General features: G+C 42.2%; 1 protein-coding gene and 1 long non-coding RNA gene across 5 annotated transcripts in view; both read left to right on the top strand.

The window, feature by feature from the left end:
* Positions 1-9,168, top strand: part of HERC3 (HECT and RLD domain containing E3 ubiquitin protein ligase 3) — a 98,665-nt gene extending 89,497 nt beyond the window's left edge. For 3 of the 4 annotated variants that reach the window (XM_037046112.1, XM_037046113.1, XM_037046114.1), the window contains 3 exons: positions 6,089-6,272; positions 6,492-6,594; positions 8,526-9,168. In XM_037046112.1, the coding sequence (XP_036902007.1) occupies positions 6,089-6,272; positions 6,492-6,594; positions 8,526-8,734 (496 nt within the window). In that variant the 3' untranslated portion in view covers positions 8,735-9,168. The remainder of the gene's footprint in view (positions 1-6,088; positions 6,273-6,491; positions 6,595-8,525) is intronic. The other variant, XM_037046115.1, reaches the window with a different exon arrangement.
* A 1,719-nt stretch (positions 9,169-10,887) lies between these two features.
* LOC118987056 (uncharacterized) lies at positions 10,888-24,039 on the top strand. The gene is made up of 3 exons (XR_005066503.1): positions 10,888-10,898; positions 18,536-18,541; positions 23,376-24,039. It is a non-coding gene; the product is annotated as an uncharacterized LOC118987056 (long non-coding RNA).
* Positions 24,040-24,372: the final 333 nt, after the last annotated feature.

Below are 24,372 nucleotides of genomic sequence, written 5' to 3'. Positions count from 1 at the left end.
TGGGTGTGTCTGCGAGGGTGTCTCTGGACGAGATTAACATCTGTACAGCAGATCACCCTCCTTGATGAGTGTGTGTCTCTTCCAATGAGCTGAAGGACTGAGTGGAACAGAGAGGCTCAGTAAGAGGTTCTGCTTCTGCCTGGCTGCCTTTGAGCAGGGACCTCAGTTTTCTCTTGTTGTCAGACTCTTACAGAAACATAAGTCCTCCCTAGGTCTCACGCCTGCCTGCCTTTGAGCTAGAACTACACCATCAGCTCTCCTGGGTCTCTAGCGCGCTGACTTGATAGACCTTGGGGTTTATCAGTCTCCATAACTGCATGGGCTAGTGCTTTACAATCTCTCTCTCTCTGTGTCTTTCTTCAACATCTGCACACATAAATATGTATATATGTATATACACACATGCATACATACTATTGGTTTTGTTTGTCTGGAGAGCCCTAATCTATCACAGAGATCAGGTATGGGTGAGACTCTGGGTTTGATTGACCACGAGGCAAAAGTCTACAGCTGTGAGCCTCTGAACCAGATATGTTATCTGCTTCCAGATGCAATGGTGGGGCAGGCATAGGGTAGACATTCCTATTCTGATAGGAAGTAGTCAGAGGGGTAGAAGGGGTTACAGGTCCCAAACAAATCCAAAACCTAGCAGGGTAAATTTTGTTAGAGGCTTGAAGAATAATCCTCTTTGGCTCCGTGCTGTCCTCTGGCCCACTGGGGTGCTGGCCCTGTTCTCAGGCCTGGGCCCATAGTGGCGGTGTCACCCTGCTGGACTGTGATCTGCTTTCGGGGTTATTCTTCCCTTTTCTTGAAAGCTGCACCTGTTTACAGCCAGTTAGCTTTGTTGGCTCATTTTATCCCCATGGGATCCCGTGAGTCTGACAGCCTTCCTGCCTGTCTTCATTTCATCCTGCCTCTGTCCCTTTAGTGCACGCGGGCAGTGTTTCTGCTGGTATAAAATTCTGAAAGCCCTTATTGGTCTCAGGCAATTCACATGGGTCCAAACTCACTTCTACATTTTTAGGTGCTTGGTATTGCAGTATTCTACTTCCGGTACCAAAAGCTGTATTTATCGGGGTCTGCTAGGTTTCTTTCTGTTCCCCCTCTCTCTCTTTCTTTCTCTCTTTCTCATCATCGATAATTTTGAGGAACCTGCTCACATGTTGTGGAGCTGACCAATCAGAATTCTGCAGGGCAGGCTGGCAAGCTAGCAGTGTTGGCAGTATAGTTGCAGTCGTGAGTCGGAAGGCAGTCTGGAGGTCAAATCCCTTCCTCTTCGGAGGTCTTCTTTTCAGTCTTTTCAGGTCTTTAGCTCATTGGATGAGGCCCACCAACATCATGAAGACTAATCTCTTTTACTTAAAGTCTACTGATTTAAATGTTAATTATGTCTAGCCCCAACCTGCATGGCTCAGTTGGTCGAACATTGTCCTAAAAAGTGAAAGGTCACTGGTCTGATTTCTGGTCAGAGCATACGCCTGGGTTGCAGGCCTGGTCCCAGGTTGGGTGCACGCAAGAGTCAACTGATTGAGGTTTCTCTTGCACAATGATGTTTCTTTCTCTCTTTTCCTCCCTCCCTTTCCCTTTCTATAAATAAATAAATAAACAAATAAGTAAATAGATGCTAATTACATCTAAAAATGTCTTTATACCCCGAGGCCCTGGCTGGATGGTTCAGTTGGAGCGTCGTCCTGTACACCAAAACGTTGTGGGTGTGATTCCCAGCCAGGGCATGTACAGGAGGCAACCGATTGATGTTTCTCTCACATCTATGTTTCTCTCTCTGTGTGTCTTTCTTGCTCCCTCTCTCCCTTCTTCTGAAATCAATAAACATATCCTTGGGTGAGAATTAAAAAAAAAATGTTAAACACCTTCACAGCAACATTGAGACTGGTGTTTGACAGCCTAGCTAAGTTAATACATAAAATTAGCCATTGCTGTTTCTAATAAAAAAAATCATGTTGATAGTACTTGGCTTAGGTAGTTGTATCAGAAAAATGGTATTAGCTTTGCTTAATGGGTCTCAGGATATTAGTACCTTGTATGCAGTGAGAAACTTTTAGCATCAATGGTTAACATGTACAATAGTCTTTATTAAATTACTGGTTTTTATTTTTAAAACTGACCATTTATCCATTTTTAAGATGAGAAAGGAGAGTCTCAGTAGTGTGCGGAACGTGTCGGAGGCTGGATTTCAATCTGCTTGCCCCACTCATCCACTGTATCACACTGCCTGTCAGTTAGTTGTTCGTGTGCATGGTGATTGTGTAACAATTGTCAGCTTGGTGGAAACTTAAGATGTTCAGATGTGGTTTATGAAGTATTATAGTACAGTGAAGGAGAAGTAGAAAGCATGTATCTTTATGATGTCAGATTTTTAAAAGTTATTATTTTATTTAGATATAATTAACATAAATCATTATATTAGTTTTAGGTATACGAAACACTGACTTGTTATATGTTGCAAAATGACTATCACAATAAGTTTGGTCAAAATCTATCACCACACAGTTACAATTTTTTTCTTCTTCCGACAGAGCTTTTAAGATTTACTCTCTTAAGATCTTCTAAGTAGACAGCACATGATGTAGCAGTCGTCGCCGTGCTGTGCTGTGCATCCCCAGGACTTACTTTGTACCTGGGAGTTGATTCCTTTAGACCATCAGCACCCATACCACTCACCCCTTCACTCTAGCAGCTTCTGATCTGGTCTCTGTATCTATGAGGTGGTTTTTTTTTTTTTTTATGATTCCCCATATAAATGAAATCATATGGCATTTGTCTTTCTCTGACCTTTTTCACTTAGCATCATGCCCTCAGGGTCTATCTATGTTGTAATTGCACACCACAGGACTTCCTTCTTTTTTATCGCTTACTAACATTCCATTTTGTATACAACACATTTTCTGTATCCACTCATCCACTGATGAGCACTTAGACTGTTCCATATCCTAGCTATTGTGAGTAATGCTGTGGGGAACACAGAGGTGCAGCTACCTCTTTGTAACAGGGAATTTGTTTCCTTTGGATAAATGCCCAGAAGTGAAATTGCTGGATCATATGGTAGTTTTATTTTACATTTTTTGAAGAACATCCATACTGTTTTCCACAGTGGCTGCATCAGTCTGCACTCCCCCACACAGTGCCAAAGGGTTCCCTTTCCTCCACATCCTCACCAACACTTGTGATTTTTTTGTCTGCTTGATGATAGCCATTCGAACAGGTGTGAGGTGATAGCCCATTGTAGTTTTAATTTGCATCTTGCTACTGATTGGTGCACCTTTGTGTACTGTGTACCTTTGTGTACCTTTTCATGTTCCTGTTGGCATCTGTATGTAACCTTGGAAAATGTCTATTTGGTTTGTCTGCCCCTTTTAAAACCGCATTGTTAGGGGTTTCTTTTGAGTTGGGAGCAATCTTTGTATCTTGTGAATATTGATCCCTTAAGAGTGCATGGTCTGCACGTGCTCTCCCACCCAGCAGGCTGCCTTTGCATTTTGTTGGTGGTTTCCTTTGTTGTGCAGAAGTGTTTTAGTTTGAGGGAGTCCTACTTGTTTATTTTTGTTTTTGTTGCTTTTGGTGTCAAATCCAAAAAAATCATTGCCAAGATCACATTAAGTAGCTTACCCATATGTTTGCTTCTAGAAGTATTATGGTTTCAGGTTTAAATGCAAGTTTTTAATCCATTTTGAGTTGATTTTTGTATATGGTATAAGGTAGGGGTCCAGTTTCATTCTTTGGCATGCAGCTGTCTTGATTCTTTTTAATCTTTAGGGAAAAAATTAAATACAGAGAAGTGCAAAGAATAATATGGCAGGTATCTTTACATGTATGATCCAGAGTAAACAAATAGTATTTTCTTTAGATTTTTCAATAAAAGAAAAAAAAACCCGATACCACTGAAATTTTCTCTACATCCCCTCAATCCCGTTTTTCTCTTCCTTACAGACAGAACTCTTACTATGAACTTCACATGTTCCCTCACGGTTTTATACTTTTGTATTCAATATGTGTGTTAGTGCAAACATCTTTACAATAATGCTTTCATTTAAAAAATTAACACACAACTGTATGTGTTATAAATATAATTTCATGTGCATAAATAAAATCTCTTATTCATAAACAATATAATAATAATTGTTAACATTTACAAAACAGCCTTGGTTCTAAGAACTTTAAGTGTATTAATTTATTTTCTATAACAGTGCCTGAGTTACTTACTCTTATTCTCTCCATTTTACAGATGAAGAGACTGAGGCACAGAGAGATTAAGTAACTTGCCCAGGGGTCACGAGCTCTAAGTGGCTGCACCACTGTCACTTATAGGTAGCATTGTTTAAGTGTTAAAAATCAACTTAAATAGATGCTATATTATACCTAACGTTTTAAACGTTTTTGCTCAGCATTGTTCCTGCCATTCTATTCATTCTGATAACTATTGATCTAGTTAATTCCATTTCAGTGCTCTGTGTTACATACAGTGCTCTGGTTTTATCATACAACGATACCATCTTTTCTTTATCCATTTTCATACTGGAGGCTGTTCATTTTCCCATTTCTCCACATTGTAAGAAAATGCTGCAGTGGACGCCCCTGTACTCATCTTCTTGTGTACTCACACGAGACTCTCTCTGGGTCATCCACCTGGTAGTAGAGTAGCTGGGCCAAAGGGTATTTATTTTTTCAACTCTTACAGCAATTGGCAGCTTTCTCTCCTAGATATTCATGTCTCGTTTTACACTTTACATTCCCACTAGTGAGAGATTGAATATGCATACAGCAGTGACCAGATCATATATAATAACGGAACTCTCACCTGCAAAAACCTGCCTAGGAAACCAACTGTTGCCTACAATGAGCAGCCCAGGAAGCCAGCCCACTGTCTCTCTCAATAACTTCTGTAACCGTCAGCACCAAATGGCCAGGACTTGATTAATAACTGTTAGCTTCTTCCAGTTTAGGACCAATCAGAAAAAACCAAAGTGGGCATATTTTAAAGTTTCTAAGACAGTAGATCTGAACATTTCTTATCCCGAGGGGAAAAACATCTCGTAACTATGTATGCCTGTGGATGTTAACTAGAATTATTATGGTAATCATTTCACAGTGTGTACAATCATTGAATCATTGTGCCGTATATGTGGAACTAATACAATGTTAAGTGTTAACTATACCTTAATTGTCACCCCAAAGAGAGGAAAAGCACCCCTAACCAATCCCACAGGATGCTTGCTTCTACTTGGTCGACCTACAGCGTCTCCGTGCGGCAGCGTCCAGTTGGTGCACCCGAAGCCTTCCCCTTCTACTTTAAAGCTTTTTCACCTTCTGCTGTTTTGAGTCTCTGCTGAGATATAAATGACAATGGCTGACTCCTTTGCTATAGCAAGTTCTGAACAAATTGCTTTTCTCAACTTTTGCTTATTTCCACGTGATTCCCATTGTCATTTCATAGCTTACCTTTCCACTATGAGTTAATAACATCCCATCAGTATTCTCCGACTTTTAAACTTACTCTAGTCCGGTGGGTGAAATGGGAAGTCACTGCTGTCTTTTCGTTGACTGACCATTAGTGGGAGGGAGCCACTGTATGGCAGTCTTTCCAGAGGCGGTTAAGAGATTCATAGAAAGGAGTTATGACACTACCCTTTAAGATAGGTGAAGATACAAATATCAGGTGATTTAGCTTTATTCATTCCTGAAGGAGGGGGGTAGCCTAGAACCATTATCTTAGACTTTTTCTTTTAAGCACAAGAAGTTTATTTTTCTTTTCTAAACTAAATTTTAAGCAGAGCCATAAACAAGATGAAAACTGGAGTGAGTGCCTCAGGTAAAGCAGCCAGTAGCACTGCTCTGCCGCCCTGGCCTCCTCCCGCTGCCTCCCTGCCTTCCCGGCCACCAGGTCGGCCGCCACTCTGTGCCAGGACCCTGGGGCTGCGTGGTGACCTGCTCAAGGCCTCCAGGTGCCTCCTGGCATGAAAACTTGATGAAATTTCATTTCATCACTTGTAACCTCAGTGTGAAAGGGGAACTGGATAAACTCTACAAGACTTTGGGCTAAGCATATTCTGTTTCTTTGGTTTTCTGACAGGCAGGAATTTGTAGATGCCTACGTGAATTATATCTTTCAAGTCTCAGTTCACGAATGGTACGCCGCATTCTCCAGCGGCTTCCTAAAGGTGTGTGGTGGCAAAGTGCTTGAGCTCTTCCAGCCTTCGGAATTGAGGGCCATGATGGTGGGCAATAGCAACTACAACTGGGAGCAACTAGAAGAGGTAAGCATAAAAGCGCCCTTGCCGCCCTCCGAGGAAGCAGCGGCGGCCTCGGCCGGTGTGCCCAGAGCCTGGTCTCCTTCGAGGCATGTGCACCTCAGTAGGATGTGGAGGCCTCCTGCACCTTAGTGGTTCTTTCTTACTCTCAAATGAAAGCTGTATATCAAATGTCCCTGTAATAATCTTCTGTAAGACTTTTTTCCTTTTTGTCTTTCGGGGCAGACTGCTGTCTACAAGGGGGATTACTCAGCCACACATCCCACTGTGAAACTATTTTGGGAAACATTTCATGAGTTTCCGCTGGAAAAGAAGAAGAAGTTTCTCTGTGAGTATCAGGATTCTCAATATGGCCTCTGTCCACCTTTTACCTTTGGATGTGGTGTAGGATGATAGACTCTATAGGTAAAGTTCTAACTCTTCTAAATGGTAGCCAGTAAATAAACATGTCTACTTTGGTCTTAATGATATCTCAGGTGCGACACAGGCTGTTAATCCCTAATAGTTGCCTAAGAGGAGGGCCGCCTGAAAGAAAGGAAAGGAGCAATCTTCAGTTACTCTGAAAACACTAGTTATTTTTATGTTAGTGATTCCTGTATCACACTGATGCAATCTAACTGGATTAACTGCCTTTCTCTCTCTCGCCTTTTGAAAATATTACGAAGTGTCCTTTGCCAATGTAACTTGGGAGATAGGACTTACAATAGCTTTATAATTGTGGTATAATTCATTTATCACACAATTCACCCATTCAGAGTGCACCATTCAGTGGTTAGGCGTGCATTCAGTGGGTGCACAACTAGCAAGTTCAGAGCATGCTCGTCACCTCAAGAAGGTGGCCCCTACTCGTTGGCAATCATTCCCCGAATGCTCCTGCCTCACCAATCTGCTTTCTGTCTCTGGACTTGCCTCTTCTGAACATTTGAAATAAAAGGGATTATTTGGTCCTTTGTGACCACCTGATGACATTCGAGAAGGGGAAAAGGCACCTGGAGAGGAGCAGGAGGTCTAATTTACATGAATGAATTCAGCCTTTTAAGAATCATTGAAATCTTTGTGTCAGTGTATAATCAAAGTTAGAAATTAGCCAGTAAATAGTATAAAATTTTTATCCATATTAAAAAAACAGGACTTGAAAAAAGGCAGTCTCTTTTGCTTTATAAGAATGAGCATATATCAATAATACATAATTTACTCCAGATTCTCCTGCTCTTGTGGAGCAGGGCCGAGGGGACGTGGGGATCATACACGTTGCTTAACAAGAGCCCTGCTTCTCCTCCACGCAGGTGTCTCTGCTCTCGAGAAGCAATGGCGTGAGAGTCAAATGACGGGTTAAGGTTTGCTAGGGGAGCTTGTAGGGCTCAGAAAATCGAGAGAAGCCTGCTCATGGTCCTAGGGATTTCCTTAAAAGAAGACATTTTTTTTTTCTGCTCAGAGACCATTAGATGTACAGAAAATTTTATTAACCCTATAGATTTTGGCAAGAATGTTTATATATTGCAGTTTCAGGCAGTGGCAGGTGATTTGAAAGTGCCCCTGACTCATGTATCATATGGAAATTTTTGGCAATTCAACCAGGAGAAGGTTATCTAGTGTTAGAAAACAGGGAAGGACAGCTGGGTTGGTCTCCCTTCTTTTTGCTAAGTTACAGAGTATGTCACAAGAGTGAAATGTCTTATATGATGTCACTGTCAGTTCTTGTTAAGAAACATGGAGAGAGACAGGGAAAGGAGAGCAAAAAGACCTGAAATGGAAATCCAGTAGCCAAGGTGGTTTAAGCACCAGGCACTTCAGATGTGAGCAGACCTCCAGGTCCGGCACACTGCCGCTTGCCGCTTCCCGCTTCCCGGTTCCCGCTCCCCCCGGGGCCAGTTCTGCTTCTCCGCCCCTTTCCTCTCTGATTATCGGGGAGGCTCATAACATGTATAAGGGCTTATGTTTGACTGAGGGTGTTTTGAGGGTTGTGTGGATTATTTGTGTCTGTGTAATCAGGGTCCCAAATTAGCCAGTGAGTAGGATAGCATTCTCATTCATAGAAAGCCAAAAGAGAGGATTTGAAAGGCAGTCTCTTACTTTAAATGAATGAGCACATATTAATATTAATGATACACTTATTGGCACACAGAAGTGATTGCACTCCTCACACGAGCCACATGGTGTCATGCTTTCCTCTCTGTTCAGGGAGGACTGCTGGGAGCAGCTAGCAGCTCCCTTCCCTGGAGCCAGCCAGCCGGTAATGCCAATTCCCTTTCTCCCCAGTGTTCCTGACAGGCAGCGACCGGATCCCCATCTACGGCATGGCGAGCCTGCAGATCATCATCCAGTCCACAGCCAGTGGGGAGGAGTACTTGCCTGTGGCCCACACTTGCTACAACCTTCTTGACCTTCCCAAGTACAGCAGCAAAGAGATCCTGAGTGCGCGGCTGACCCAGGCCCTAGACAACTATGAGGGGTTTAGTTTGGCCTGAGCTCCCTGCCTCCCCAGGTGGCCCCGCATTCCCCTTCCTTCCTCAGTGTCCACATTGAGGCCTATACAGAAAATCATGGGGAGTGAGCTCTATTTTTTTATTGTATAAGTGGGTTAGGGAACTTTTGAATCCTGAACCTGGTCGATGTATTTCTGGGGTTGTACACAGTAAGCAACCTTCTCGAAAAATCAGGGGTTGGGGATGAGGTGAAAAGTTGGCTCTTGTATGAGAGGTGTTTTTGTCCTTAAACCAAATCACTGAGTGCTCCATGCACTCGTGAACGTGTTAAACTCTGCTGGATGAAATGGCAGTGGGTCTTTAAACTCTTATTTCCCAAATGTCTCTCAGCCCTGATTTTCCTCACACTGCTTCCTGGCCTTCCTTCTCTTGCCATTCTCCTCTGCAAGAATGATTTTGACCGATCTGCACACGCAGATCGGTCTTTTGACCGACCTTAGCTGCACACGCAGAACGTCTCCTCTCTCTGCAGCCTTGGAAATACCCCTGGCTTGCTGCAGCTGATTCCACGGACTCAGGAAGAAAGGACTACTTCAGAAAATTCCCGGTTCCAGCAAACTGAATCCAGGTCCATTACTTTGGCTGAACTCGTGAGAAGTTATGGGAGGCTTTGTGGACGTATCTTGGGTTTTAAAATGGTTCTTGAGGGATTAGCCATCTGGCCATGGCTCTGCCTGACCCAGGGCCTCCTTGGAGATGTGCAGAGCCGCTCAGAGTGGCGGCTGTATCTAAGGCGGTTTTGTTGTTCAGCCAAGTTCCTTTGACAACAAGGCGAGGAGGGAGGCCCAGCTTCTTCTCTTACCTTGCTTTTGGAGCAAGTAGAATTAATTTTTTCTAAGAGTATCTTCTCCAAGAAAAGTAGAAATAATAAATTTCTTGCTCTGTCCTCTATTGCTTTCTCTTTCCTCCTTCCCTGTCGTTTTGCATTTTCCTATCTTCTCCCTCCCCTACTTCACTTTCTGCCACTTGGTCCCATTATTTGTTACCCGACTTGATGCCCCTTCCCCCTCTCTCCCACTGGATGCATGCAGTCTACTTTTTAAAAAAAGAAACTCTATTTAAACTATAAAATTTCTACTCAGATTTTTTTCTGCCCTAATTACTAAGACTTAAGGACATTCTTTATTATAGAAATTTTGTTTATTGCATTTGAAATGTTTGTTTACAGTGGGATTTCATGGGGGATTGTGTTTAAAGCAAACGTGTATTTCAAAAACAAGGACATGCTCGACCTTCTTCATCATGGGGTAAGAAAATTCTATATGATCAAAGAATCCATGTCAACTTAATTTTAAATTCCTAGTCACTAGAGAAAAGACTTATTTATATAAAATAAAGTATTTATGAACCATGATATAGCATCAATCTCAATGAAGGAGTGTAGATTTTTGCTTTTGTTTCTTGTTTTTAAAACTTACTACAATTGCTGAATTGGTAGTTTTTCAGTCTTTATAATACAAGATTAAAAAGAAGATATACAGTTATATGAAATGTTTATTTTCTATGTGTGTGCATATAGTTCAATATTATGCAATAAATTTGGTGTTTTAACTTAAAAAACTACTTCTGATTGTACTTGCAGAATGGGTAACTTACTTTCAGTAGAAGAATTAAGTCATCTGCCCGAGTGATCTAATAGGAGGTCAACTTTGGTTCCAGCCATAAGAAAGCAGAAGCACGTGCTGGGCAAATGGAGAGGGCAGCAGGGCAGGGGCCCGGGGCACAGCACGTGGAGGGTGAATGGGACTTCTGCAGGTCGTGATGGGTGAAAGGGCATTTCCCATAGAGGGGAAGGCCCAAGCAAAGGCTTGAGTGTGGGGCATACCTAGCGAAGGGCCAGGAACAACTTGCAGGGAGCATCCGAGGGAACAATAGAATAATGGTGACTACGACTGGAAGAAGGTAGGCTTAGGTTGGAGGAACCAGGCTAAGCACTGGAACTTTAGTTTATAGTCAAGTAAGATTTGCTAAAATGTCCAGAGCCTTGGGGTGAGGGGTTGGAGGCAGTGATCTGACTCGAGGTTGGTTTTAAGAAGAAATACGTGGATGCAGGTATACTCGGGGGAAGTGAAGTTGGAAGGGCAGAGCAGAAAGACAGCCACTGCAAGCAGCAAGGTGGCAGCAGGGGCGAGAGGAGGGAGAGCACGTGGAGAGGGAAACGGGCAGATGCGGAGGCAATGGAGCCTCACAGGGAAGGAGGGAGGAGGGTGGCCAGGGCGACCAAGGCTCATTAGCCCACTCACACACACACTGCAAGTGTGAGCGTGCAGCCAAAGAAGGAAGGGATTTTCAATAGATTTTAGAAACAGTTATACTATACTATTTTACCAGATTTAATAGATGGTTTAAAGAGATGGCCAAAGAATAGTAGGTTTCCATTAATAAGTCACATTCAATGAACATTTAAGAGCATACATTGGTGCCAAGTTTGAAGGACAAAAAGAAAAAAAGACCGCCACATTTAATTTTGAATGAAACTAGCCAAGTTATTTTAAGTTTCTGGGCCTGAGAATCTTAATCCATGAAATAAGGGCATTGGACCAGATAATTCCTAAGGTCCTCTGAACTCTAAAATTCCATCCCTGGGAACAGTGCCTGCCCACAGAGATGCCCAATAAATACTTCTAAATATTTGTTGCATGAGTGATGTTCTGTGCTGCTTCTAAAACGCTATGATTTTTCTGGGGTATTTTATGTTTTCCCTTCATCACTTACTGCTTTAGAAGGCTCATAAGATAAGTATTTCTGGATTTAACTACTTGCGTACCCTCCCTCTTTGGCACACCTTGGGAAGTTTCTTCACTGTTTCAAGTTGTCTACCAATTTAATGAAACTGACGACTGGAAGGGTAACGTAGGCAACTTAGCAAATCAAAAGCTCAACCTACTGCACATGAAAGCCATTTTAGGACTTAATCATCCTCTGTTAATAATCCTGGAGATCACAGGCTGGCAAACTGTAGCCTGTGAGCTAAAATGGGGTTGACGTTATTTAAAGGGTTGAAAGTTTTTTTTTTTTTTCCAAACGAAGGATATGAGACAGCAATTGTACGGCTTCTAAAGCCTCACATATTAATGTCTGGCCCTTTACAGAAAAAGGTTTGCCAACCCCTGTGAGACCAGACTTGTAGGAATCACAGTAGCAGAGTGGCTAACCTTACTGAAGTCTTAGGAAGAACTTGGGTCATAGTTTGATGCTGAACCAGAGAACAGTGTGTGGACATTTCTGCCACAGAGGTAAGAAAATCAAGCTTTGTCTTACCTACAGGAAGGGATACCAAGGTTTTGGAAGTTATAATAGCTACCACATATTGATTGTGTGCACACAATCAGTTGAAATTATCCAATAAGCAGAGTATAAGGAAAGGACCAAGAGGAATAAAAATACCTTCAGGACTTATGGGACACTAATGAGAAACAACGTGGATATCACTGGAGTCAGAGAAGAGAGGAGAAAGGGGTAGAAAGCATATTTAAGGAAATGACTGAGAACTCAAACCTGTGAGAGATTTGGACACTCAAGTTTATGAAAACAAAGGCACTTCAAAATCTAAGTCACATGCTTTTCTAAAATAAAAACCAGAACTTTAAAGCAGAAAGAGGAAAAAATTATCTTATACAAAGGAACCTACATAGGGCTATCAGCAGAATTTTCCAGCAGAGACCTTGCAGGCCAAGAGAGCTTAAAATGATATATGTAAGTACTGAGAGGGAAAAAACCGCTGCCAACCAAGAACTTTACCCAGCAAAGTTGTTCTTCAAAAATGAAGGTGTGGTAGACTTTCCCTAACAGAAGCTGAGAGAGCTCATCACCACCAGACTGAGAAGTAACGCTGAAAGGAGTTCTTCAAGCGGAAATGAAAGGATTCTCATTAGTAGCATGAAAACAAAATGTACCACACGCTGGTTAAGATAAGTATATAGTCAGATTCAGAATACTCTAATACTATAGTATGGGATGTGTTAACCACTTAACTCTAGTAGAAAGGTTAAAGGACAAAGTATTAAAAATAGCTCTAGTCACAATAATTTATTAAAGTATACACAATATAGAACATGTAAATTATGACATCAAAAACAAAAGGGTAGTAAAAGGGTGGGGTTTTTATGTGCAATCAAGGGTAAATTATTATCAGCATTAAATAGACTGTTACAGCTATAAAGTGTTTTATGTAAGCCTCATGGTAACCATAAAACAAAAATCTTAGAGTCACAAAAGATAAAGAGAAGGGAATCAAAGCATATGGCTATTGAAAATGCTTAATTCATAAAGCAAGGAGGCAACAAGGGAGGAAGGAACAAAGAAACTACAGAATAGATGAAACAGTAAGATGGCAGTAGAAATCCATATCAATAATTAAATGTGAATGGATTGAATTCTCAAATAAAAGGCAGAGTAGCTGGATGGATTTTTTTAAAGACCCAATTATATGCTGCCTACAAGAAACTCATTTCAGCTTTAAGAATGCACATAGGCTGAAAGTAAAGGGAAGGAAAGATACTCATGCAAGCAAAAACCAAAAGAGAACAGGGGTAACTATCAGAAAAAATACACTTTAAGCCATAATGGTAACAAGACAAAGAAGATCATTATATAATGACAAATGTGTCCATTTGCCAAGAAGACACAACTGTAAATATAACATGCACCCAACCTTGGGGCACCTAAATATAAGAAAATACTAACAGATCTAAAGGGAGAAACACTAATACAATAAGAGCAGGAGACTTTTAGCCCACTTTAAAAAATGTTTTTAAAGGTTTTTAATTTTTTTTTTAAAGAGAGGGGAAGGGAGGGAGAAAGAAATAGAAACATCAATGTGTGGTTGCCTCTCATGCGCCCCATACTGGGGACCTGGCCTACAACCCAGGCATGTGCCCTGACTGGGAATTGAGTGCACGACCCTTTGGTTCACAGGCCAGTGCTCAATCCACTGAGCCACACCAGCCAGGGCTCTAGCTCCCTTTGAACAATGGCTAGATCGTCTAGACAGAAAATCGACACAAACACTGAACCTGAACCATGCTTTATATCAAATGGGCCCAACAACTATATTACAACAGCAGTAGAACACATTGTTCTCAAATGCACGTGGAATTCTCTCTGAGACAGGTTGTGTGGGAAGTCACAAATAAAAGCTTTAGTAAATTCTAGAAAACTGACATACTAAATATTTTTTCCAACCACAATGGTATGAAAATGGTAGAAAGCAATAACAGGAAGAAAGCTAAAAATTCACAAATATGTGGAAATTACTCAATATACTCCTGATTAAACAATGGGTCAAAGAAGAAATCACGAAGGAATAATGATCACAGTCCCTCCTTAGTTCCCTCCTTATCTGTGGGGAACACGTTCCAAGACCCCTAGAAGGTGCCTGAAATGGCTGGTACTTCTAAACCCTAAATATACTCTTTTTTTCCTATACGTACATACACTTTATGGTGTCTCATTGGCACATCCGATTGCCAGCATCACTACTCTTGTGCTTTGGGGCCAATATCAAGTAAAAGAACATGAGCGCTGCAATACCTTGAAAGTGCATCTGATGGCTAAGACAGCTACCAAGTGCCTAGTAGGCAAGTAGCTTGTACAGTGTGGGCATGCTGGACAAAGGGTTCATTCACATCCCAAGTGGGATGGAGCAGGACGGCATGAAATTTTGTCATATTACTCAGAAGAGCATGCAATTTAAAACTTATAAACTGTTTATTTCTAAAATTTTCCACTCAATGTTTTTGGACCACAGTTGACCACAGGTAACTGAAACCAAGAAATCATGAATAAGGGCAGGACTACTGTAAAAGAAAAAACAACTCAAAACTTTATTCTAATAAAAATGGAAACACAGCATACCAAAACTTATAGGATGCAGCAACAGTAGTTCTAAGAGAGGTTTATAGCAATAAATGTCTATGCTAAGAAAAAAAAAGACATGTCAAGCAACCCAACTTAATACCTCAAGGAACTAGACAAAGAAAAACTAAATCCAGAATTAGCAGAAGGAAGGAAGTAACAATTATCAGGGCATAATAAATATGAAATGGAGACCAGAAAAACTATAGAAAAGGTCAACAAAATTAAGAGTTGGCATTTTAAAGATAAACAATCGAAACTTTAACTAATCTGAGAAAAATGAGGAGACTCAATCAATAACATTATAAATGAATGAAGAAACATAATAACTTTCTTCTTTCTTCCACAGAAATACAAAGAGTCATAAGAGACTCTTACGAATAATCATTTGCCAACAAATGTGATAACTTAATTTTTTGTACCTAATTAGAAGAAACAGAGTTCTGGCCAAGATGGAAGCATAGGTAGAAACCCTTTGCTTCCTCTCACAAGAAAAGGAGGATAACAATCAATCTAAAATCAATGAACAACCAGAAGCACCAGAAAAATTAAACTGCATGGAACTTCAACAACTGAGGAATTAAAGAAAAAAATCAACCAGAACAACCAGACCGGTGCACCTAGACAAAGAAATATGGCCCAAATGAAAGAACACAGCAAAACCCCAGAACTAAGTGATGAGGACATTGCCAACCTAACTGATGGAGACTTTAAAGCCCTGGTAATCAAAATGCTCACAGAACTGATTGAGCTTGGTCAAGAAATGAAAAAACAAATGAAAGATACCCGAAGTGATATAAAGCAAAATATTCAGGGAACCAACAGTGACAAGAAGGAAATCAGGATTCAAAGCAACGCTTTGGAACAAAAGGAAGAAATAAACATCCAACTGGATCAGAACAAAGAAACAGGAATCCAGAAAAATGAAGAGAGGCTGAGGACTCTCTGGGACAACCTGAAACATTCCAATATCTGAATTATAGGGGTGCCAGAAGGAGAAGAACAACAGGAAGAAATTGAAAACTTATTTGAACAAATAATGAAGGAAACTTCCCCAATCTGGCCAAGGAACTAGACTTCCAGGAAGCCCAGAGAGTCTCAAAGAAGTTGGACCCAAAGAGGAACACACCAAGGCACATCATCATTAAGTTACCCAAGATTAAAGATAAAGAGAAAATCCTAAAAGCAGCAAGAGAAAAGGAGATGGTTACCTACAAAGGAGTTCCCATAAGGGTATCAGCTGATTTCTCAAAAGAAACCTTACAGGCAAGAAGGAGCTGAAAAGAAGCATTCCAAGTCATGAAAGGCAAGGACCTATATCCAAGATTACTCTATCCAGCAAAGCTTTCATTTAGAATGGAAGGGCAGATAAAGTGCTTCCCAGATAAGGTCAAGTGAAAGGAGTTCATCATCACCAAGCCCTTACTATATAAAACATTAAAGGGACTTATCTAAGAAAAAAGAAGATCAAGAATATGAACAATAAAATGACAACAAACTCATAACTACTCACAAATGAACCTAAAAGAAAAAACAAGGAAAACAAAAACCAAGGAAACAACTAAAACGGGATCAGAATCAGAGAAATCGTATGAAGGGACATCACATGGAGGGAGTTCAGTGGGGAGGGGGAAGGGAAGAGTAGAGGGGAAAAGGTACAGGGAAGAAGAAACATAATTAGTAGGCATGAAATAGATGGGGAAAATAAAAATGGTATAGGAAGCAGAGGGGGACTCCAAGAACTTAGATGTACAACCCATGGACATGCGCTAAGGAGGGGGATGCTGGAGGTTTGGGGGGTCAGGGTGGAGGGTTAGGGGAAAAATTGGGAAAACTGTAATAGCATAATCAATAAAAATACTTAAAAAAAGAAGAAACAAATTTTCAGAAACATACAATCTATCAAGACTGAATCATGAAGAAATAGAAAATCTGAACAGATCAATAATGAGGAGGGAGATTAAATCAGCAAAAACCTACCATAAGAATATTTCAAGACTCGATGGTTTTGCTGGTGAATTCTACCAAATATTTAAAGAAGAATACTGTCAGTCCTCAACTCTTCCCCACAAAAACAGAAGAGGAGGGAATACTCCCTAATTCATTTTACATGGCCAGCATCACCCTGATACCAATGCCAGATAGGACACTACAAGGAAGGAAAACTACAGAGCAATATCCCTCATGAATACTGATGCAAAAATGCCCAACAAATTACTAGCAAACTAAATTCAACAGAATAGCAAAAGGATCATATAGTCTGATCAAGTGGGATTTTATCCCTGAAATGAAAGTATGGTTCAACATACGCACATCAATCAAAATGATGCACCACAGTAATAGAATGAAGGATAAAACCATATAATCATTTCAGTAGATATAGAGGAAGCATTTGACAAAATACAACACATTTTCAAGATAAAAACTGTCAACAAATTGGGGATAAAAGGGACATTCTTCAACATAATAAAGGCCCACAGTTAACATCATACTTAATAGCAAAATGTTGAAAGCTTGTTCTTTAAAATCAGAAGCAGGTCACAGGTGTCCACTATCACCCCTTCCAATTCAACATAGGACTGGAAGTCCTGCTACGGCAATCACTCAAGAAAAAAAAAAAGGCGTCTAAATCAGAAAGGAGTACAATTGTCTTTGTTTGCAGATGATATGATTTTATTTAAAAGATCCTAATAACTCCATCAAAAGAGCTAATCAACCAACTCAGTAGTTACAGGATACAAAAATCAACATAGGGAAATTGGTTGTGTTTCTGTATAATAACAATAAAATATGTGAAAAAATACAATAATCATATTCATAATGGCATAGAAAAATAAAATAGGAATACATTTAAACAAGGTGAAAGAACTGTGCACTTAAAATGATAAGACTTTGATGAAAAGTACTGAAGACATGCCCTGGCTGGTGTGGCTCAGTGGATTGAGTGCCGGCCTGAGAACCAAATGGTTGATGCTTTGATTTCCAGTCAGGGCACGTGCCTGGGTTGTGAGCCAGGTCCCCAGTAGGGGGCGTGTGAGAGGAACCACACATTGATGTCTGTCTCCCTCTTTCTCCTTCCCTTCCCCTCTCTAAAAAAATAAATAAAATCTTTTTTTAAAGAAAAACTGAAGACAAAGAAATGGAAAGATATGCTATGTTCATGCTTAGGAAAAGTGAATATTGTTAAAACATCCATACTATCCAAAGCTATCTATTGATTCAGTGCAATCCCTATCAGAATTCTAAGGGTGTCTAACCAGGGGCTGGAGTGGGAGGAAATGGGGACATGTTAGTCAAACAGTGTAAACTTCAAGTTACAAGATGAAGAAATTAGGGGGAACTAATGAGCATGGTAATCATGGCTAATAATGATGTATTATATACTGGGAAGATGCTAAGAGAGATCTTAAATGCTCTAACTACAAACAAGAAGTGATTATGTGACATGATGGTGTTAGCTAACTCTATGGTGGTAATTGTTTTATAATGTATAAGTGTATCAAATCAACGTGTTGTACACCTTAAATTTATACAATGTTATATGTCAATAACATCTCAATAAAACTGGAAAAAATAAATAAAAGGGAAAAATAGTCAAATACTAGTGAACCTGATGACTGAAGAATAGGTGGAGTAAAGGGCATATGACAAGAGCACCAAAACAGACTTGAGGCGAAACCTCATGAATTGAATATTTTGTGTTAGGGTCAAGCACGGGAGAAAAGGTAAAATAAATGAAACACAAGTTGATCTCCAGAATTTTATCATTTCTTCTTAAAAAGAAATGTGTTAGTTTTCTCTGGATCTTAAAAATGGAACCCATTGGATTTTAACCCAGTGGTTACATAAGACCCTAAAATATCTAAGAACATGACACCCACATTGCCTTTGACATCTTCACTTTGTTAGTGGCCCAGGTTGCTTGAGTTGTGAGTCTTCCTGCTTGTGAATGTCTCCATTTTTAAGAGATGTCTTTGTGGGGCGTTGACAGGAGCCATCAGCAGCCCCACTGCAGCCTTCTCTCAGCCAACAGGTCCCCACAAGGCCGAGGAGGAAGAAGAGGAGGGTAGTAGACCTTTGTGTCCTCAGAAAAGACGGACATTCTCCTGTGGATTAGATCAGGGGAGTTCTCCAGTTGTGACACAGAAGCCACCACAGCACCTTTCCAATCCAGGTTTCGAGGGATCAGTCAACATCAGGAGAGCAGAGCCTGAAAGGTGTGGCAAATGCTGGTCTCTGACCACAAGTCTCTGCTTTGGGATGCTCCTCCAGACTAGCTCAGACGTAGGTAAGGGCTGCTTGCTTGCACTTGAGGCAGGTTTGGCTTGTGGTTTCCATCTGGAATGCCATTTGCTTGTGCAGTGAGACACCCAGATGTGCAAGAGAATAGGTGTTAGAGGAAGTGTCCACCCCATGGAGGGCAGACTGTTTGGATCTGCATTACTAAACCTGTTGCTCAGATTAACTAATCCAGGTTTGGGTGCCATCTTTCATCCCATAAGTGATGGAACGTGTATTCCTGAGGTATGTGTAGTGCAGAGAAAATTAGTTCAGATGTCATCTTTTTTTTTTCTTTTCAGTGTGGCTGGACTCTTGGCTGGGTGCACAATCACATGATCTTCAGATTTTTTAAACTGATTTCCCAGTGCCCAATTCCAGGGGAGGTGGATACAGTCCATGGTAGTTACCAATGCAGGACCCATTGGTGTTGAGCTTCCTGAAAAATGTAGTTACCAATGCAGGACCCATTGGTGTTGAGCTTCCTGAAAAATGTAATTAAGAATTAAAACATACGCACACTACTCAGACAGAGGCAAACACTCAACCAGATTAGCCTCTCATGGTCACCTTATCTTTGGGATTAGGAGAAGAAGAGAGCTAAATAACAGCTTTGGAAATACCCCATTCCCCACGGTGTCTGTCACATGAGGCCAGAGCTCTGGAAGGCGAAGGTTGACAGTGAGTGCCAACTAGGCACTGGTTGGTTTGCCTTCACCAAAGCATCTCTGTGTTGTTAAAAATGGGTTTCCTGACCTTTTTTGTGCCTGGGCGTTCTCTGGAGTGCAGCTGTTTATGCAGCAGGCTCAAGGACTCTCAAGTTCAAGTCACTGGCAGACTTGGAAAGGAGACCTGGAATTGCTGGATTTCCGAGGTAATGGGGGGCAGGGCTTCATTCAGCAGGGCTGTGAAATCACTTGAACCCGAAGCTTGACCTGTTGCTGACCTATGCAGTGGCAGTTTCATTTTGCTACCCCTTCTCGCCCCACTTCCCCCCTCCCCAGGGGCTGATGTGGGGCACAGGTACTCTCCTAGTCTCAGCCTTGCCCACAGGCTTGATGGAATGTGGTACGCTCATTAGGAACTTGCCTAAATCGGAGCAACTCTCCTCCCTGGGGTAAACCTTGTTTTTAGTTGTTTAAAAATATACCCCAAGACAGAAATTTTAGGACAGCAGCTGACCCAGAAATCAGTTCAAAGGTTATTCTGTTCCTTTACTCCACAGAACTCAGGCATTCCCACGTCAGTCTTGGCTGTTGGCTCAGATGGTTAATTCTTTTTACATGTCTGAGCAGATTTGGACCTCCCAAAATGTTCTGGTGAAGAAGCTGACTTGAAGGAATTGCGCCCTTCTCTGTGAGGGAAGGAACATACATAACAAGCATAGGTCCTTTTGGGGAAGCTGCACACAGGTTTCAATGCAATTTACTTGAGAATATTAGGAGCCACGATTTCATCCCCCCTCCCCTCTGAGAAAGTGGGTCAGTGTGCTCAATCCAGCTCGCCCTGGTGGCACTGGGTTGTACTCACCGTGTTGGAGGTGCATTCTGCTTCCGATTCACACAGAGAATCGAAGGTCATGGTGGGGGAAACAGCTCCTTTTTTGCAACAAGCCATTCAAAATGTCTTGTTGGACTCTGGCATAGAGATAATCTTCGTCTTAAAGCTGATAACGCACCACCATCATTTATTGATTTATTGTGTACCCACTTTGTGTTCACCCAAGTAATTACCCCATAAGGTAGGTACTATTATTATTTCCATTTTTCGGATAAACAGAGACATAAGGAAAGTAAGGCCTGCAGGTTGCAGAGCTAAGCCACCTGTCTTCAGTCTGGGCCTTAAGCGCCAAACAGCATTTGGCCTGTTGGTGGTGTGCTGGTCTCTGTTAATTCAGGGTTTTGAGTGGATGAGAGCTGCTCCTTTCCGCAAACACCCAGGTCGGTCTGCACTCTCCCCCTGAAGTGAGGTCTGGCTCCAGCAGGGCAGCAGCGCCTGGAGCGCAGGGGTTCCCAAGGCCCCAGCCACTCCCATTTCATATTCAGGAAGCACTGCTGTTTGCCGCTGAGAGGGGCATATCCTTCCTCTGTCCCTTGCTTCCTCACCCCCGCCTTTGTCTAGTCTTGTCCGGCACTCTAAAAGTCTTTAAAAGTAACAGTTACAAAAAAATCACAACGTCTCAAGATGCCTCATCATGGAATATTCAAAGCTGTAGAACCAGTAGCATGACAAGGGTTTCCAAATATCTTTGAATTGGTTTTGAGCAATTAAAGAAAAATCTAAAACATTTTGAGTTTCAGAATTCACAGTGGCATCTAAGTGACACACGTAGGCCCAGCTGCCGAGACCCAGAGGTCTGAGTGGCCTCCGAGGTGCGGCCCACGCGGGCTTCCCTCCAGGTGCGTTCAGCGCGAGCAGGGACTGCCCAGCCTGGCCGCCTTGTGGCACAGGCCCTGGTGCTGCGAAGGAAAACTGAGAACCAAACTGTCCACACCCCCAGTTCCTGCCAAACCCCACTTCCCGCCTACCAGCCAGGACTCCAGAAATGCATTTTGGAATTTTGACTTCTGACTTTGTGAAATTCTATGGTGTATATATGGGCTCGATAAGCTTCCCCAGCTTAGGGACAACTGTGATGGATTTTGTCTGACGAGATTCAGAATCCATTTCTAGGAGAGGTAATGACGAGGCCCCTTCAAAGTACTGGAAGGAACTGCCTCTCCCTTTCAGCCTCCAGCCCTGCTTTGCGTAGGTCTCCGTTCGAAGCTCCGGCACAGGCGGTCCACAGGGCTTCGAACTATTACGGGATTGGGGGCAAAACCTCTGCTGGGGTTTCGGGGGCCACCAGGCCGCCACAGGCCGCAGACCCTGGGGAACCTGGGCGAGCACCACTGTTGGGCCCTCAGAGTGGCACCATTAAGTCTGATTTATGAACTGAGAGTCACTAACTGCCGCCTGCCACTTACGCCCGCATTTTACTACTTTGGACCCAGTGTTTCAAAAGTGAAATTACTCAGTCTTGGCAGAACCGCATTACATTGTACCATCATTAGCGGTAATAAGTCTTTGTACTCTGACGCCAGATACCAGCTTGAATCCTGGGGTCAGGACAAGGTCCTTACTATTAGCCTTCATTCAAAAAAAACACAACAAAAAAACCCTTCAAGTTGAATATATTTTTCACATTGACTTTTGGCACGCACAGCATCTGCAATGCACGCAGTCTGAACACCCGCAGACGGGAGTGCCACAGGGGGCGGGGCGGGGGCTCTGGAGGTTGCTCAAGGCTTTCCTGAGGGAGCACCTGGCCTGCGCCAGGTGAGGCAAAGGATGAAATGTGCCTTTTCTCTGGAGTCACAGTTTTCTGTTGACGGTATTAGCTTCAGAGTAGTAAATAGCCAATGTATTTACACCTGATGGCAAAACAGACTGTGGAAACGTACACTTTGTTATTTTTCTTACTGTGCCTCATTAGCCGCTTCTGAGTTCTTTTAATAAAGGCAGCTGAGCAGACAGCACAAGCCCATTTTCCTACCTATGACCACGGGCATGTCTAGCTAGTACCCAGGCTGCCTCACCTTTCGGTGCGCTCCCAGGAGACAGACGACAAAAACTGAATCCTGGTCAGCTCCTGAGGAGCTAAGGGAGCAGCCTGACTCATCACTGAAGGGGAAGGCCAGACCCCACAGGCAGGCAGCCTGTCACACGTTCGGGACGCTGTCAAAAGTTTCAGAACATTCAGTTTGAAATGTTCTATTTAAGGTTATACAAAATTCAGTCATATACAGAAATGCACATAACATTTTTCATTGTTTATATTTTTAAAAAGGACAATTCAAATTTCAAATGCTTTCTGCTTACATGTCATGTAAACATTGTCCTGGCCCCATTTCATTTACTAAAATTGTATTCACTCTTGTAGATTTTTTTGACTGGGGAGGTGCTTTGGGATGGAAAATGAGATCTGCCAAAATGATGTCTCGAGCTACACCCATGACCAGGATTGGCTGGACTGCAGGCAAAATGAGATTCTCTAGAGACATAACTGCAGCTTCACAGCAATGCGAGTTGTGGATGTACACGGTTCATTTTACCTAATGTCTGTGCAAATCCGTATGCGATCTACACACACCTATTACGAGGGGTCATGGTGGAAGAATGCGGGGTGCCCACAGGAGCACAGTCTCCCATTGGGAAAGTGATCGAATCGACAGTGTGGTAGCAACATACGCAGCACTCTTATCGGGAGTCAGCCACGTTGGCCGCCCTGTCTTTGGACTAAGTATGCTCTTCAGTACATTTGGAGGGTGAAGTGGGGGGGAGGAAAGCAGGGAGTAAAGAAAGGAAACCCATGGGCTTCAGAGGAAACACTGCTCTGACACCGTACTCCTTGTTGATTTACCCACGTGGACACTGAACAAGGACACGAAGGCCACGCCCATACTGGCGTGGAAGCCGGCCCTGCCCCCCCTACAGGGCAGAACTCCAGAAGCAGAGTCGAATTTAGACTACTATCAGCAGCTCACAGTTTATGGCATTCAATTATTAAAGTGAAAGGTGTTACCCTTAGAGAAATGGCATCTTTGTTATCAGATTAGAAGCACTAAAAAAACCTAATCAACAAACGTGGAAGTTTGATTTCCTTTATAAATCTGTGATCAGTTCTAGATCCTGGGCCCAATTCTGTCTCCTGAGATCCAGGCAGCCCCAGAAAGAATGAAATTAATTGGCACCATGGCCAGCCCTTGATTCTCATAATAAATGTAAATACTTGCTGTACAAGGAATTCCAAATTGATTGCTGGCCTCCGGACATCTCAGCGCCACATTTAGGACACAAGCGCAGCCCTGTTGCATTTGTCCTGGGCTAGGAGTGCCAGCGCTGGGATCAAACAGGCTGCAATAGCCTCTTCGGCCGCCTACCACCGAGCAATGTTGCATCAGAATGAAACAAAGCAAAAATCCCACCGATGTTACAGACGGAGACGCCACTGCTCCCGGCCTTGGCGATGCTAATCCTGGCTGCAGACTGGTAACCCATGGAAAGAAACCTGATTTGATTTGGCCTTTCATGAAAATTTTCTCTGAAGTAGAGATCACAGACTGGGCCGGCTTTCTCACAGCTCAAGGCAAACTTTGGCCGTCTCGAAAATGTCTAAGCAGGCCCTTCATGCTAAACCTTGTGCATTCATGACTGAAAAGTGAGATCTGAACTAAATGATTCAACGATGAAATGCAGTAATGATAACCGTACTTCATATAAACATCTATTTCAATGTTTATTCCAGAGTAAGCACAATAAAAGCAAATTCTTGTAAAAATTATAAGCTTCTTCTATCTCTAATTCTTGCAACCACACAATCAGGTTTATTCATGCTTTCCCTTTACTTATTGTTATTAAATAACCCTTGACATTTATTTTGTTGGCATGTGGTAATAAACACAAGACACATTCCCAAGAGAGCAAGGGGAAAAAACCACACAGTC

The sequence above is a fragment of the Sturnira hondurensis genome, unplaced genomic scaffold, assembly GCF_014824575.4.
Source record: "Sturnira hondurensis isolate 20B ecotype Veracruz unplaced genomic scaffold, ASM1482457v3 Scaffold0004998, whole genome shotgun sequence".
NCBI lineage: Eukaryota > Metazoa > Chordata > Mammalia > Chiroptera > Phyllostomidae > Sturnira > Sturnira hondurensis.
The sequence above is the reverse complement of the archived record's forward strand: the minus strand, read 5'-3'. Positions and strand labels throughout refer to the sequence as shown.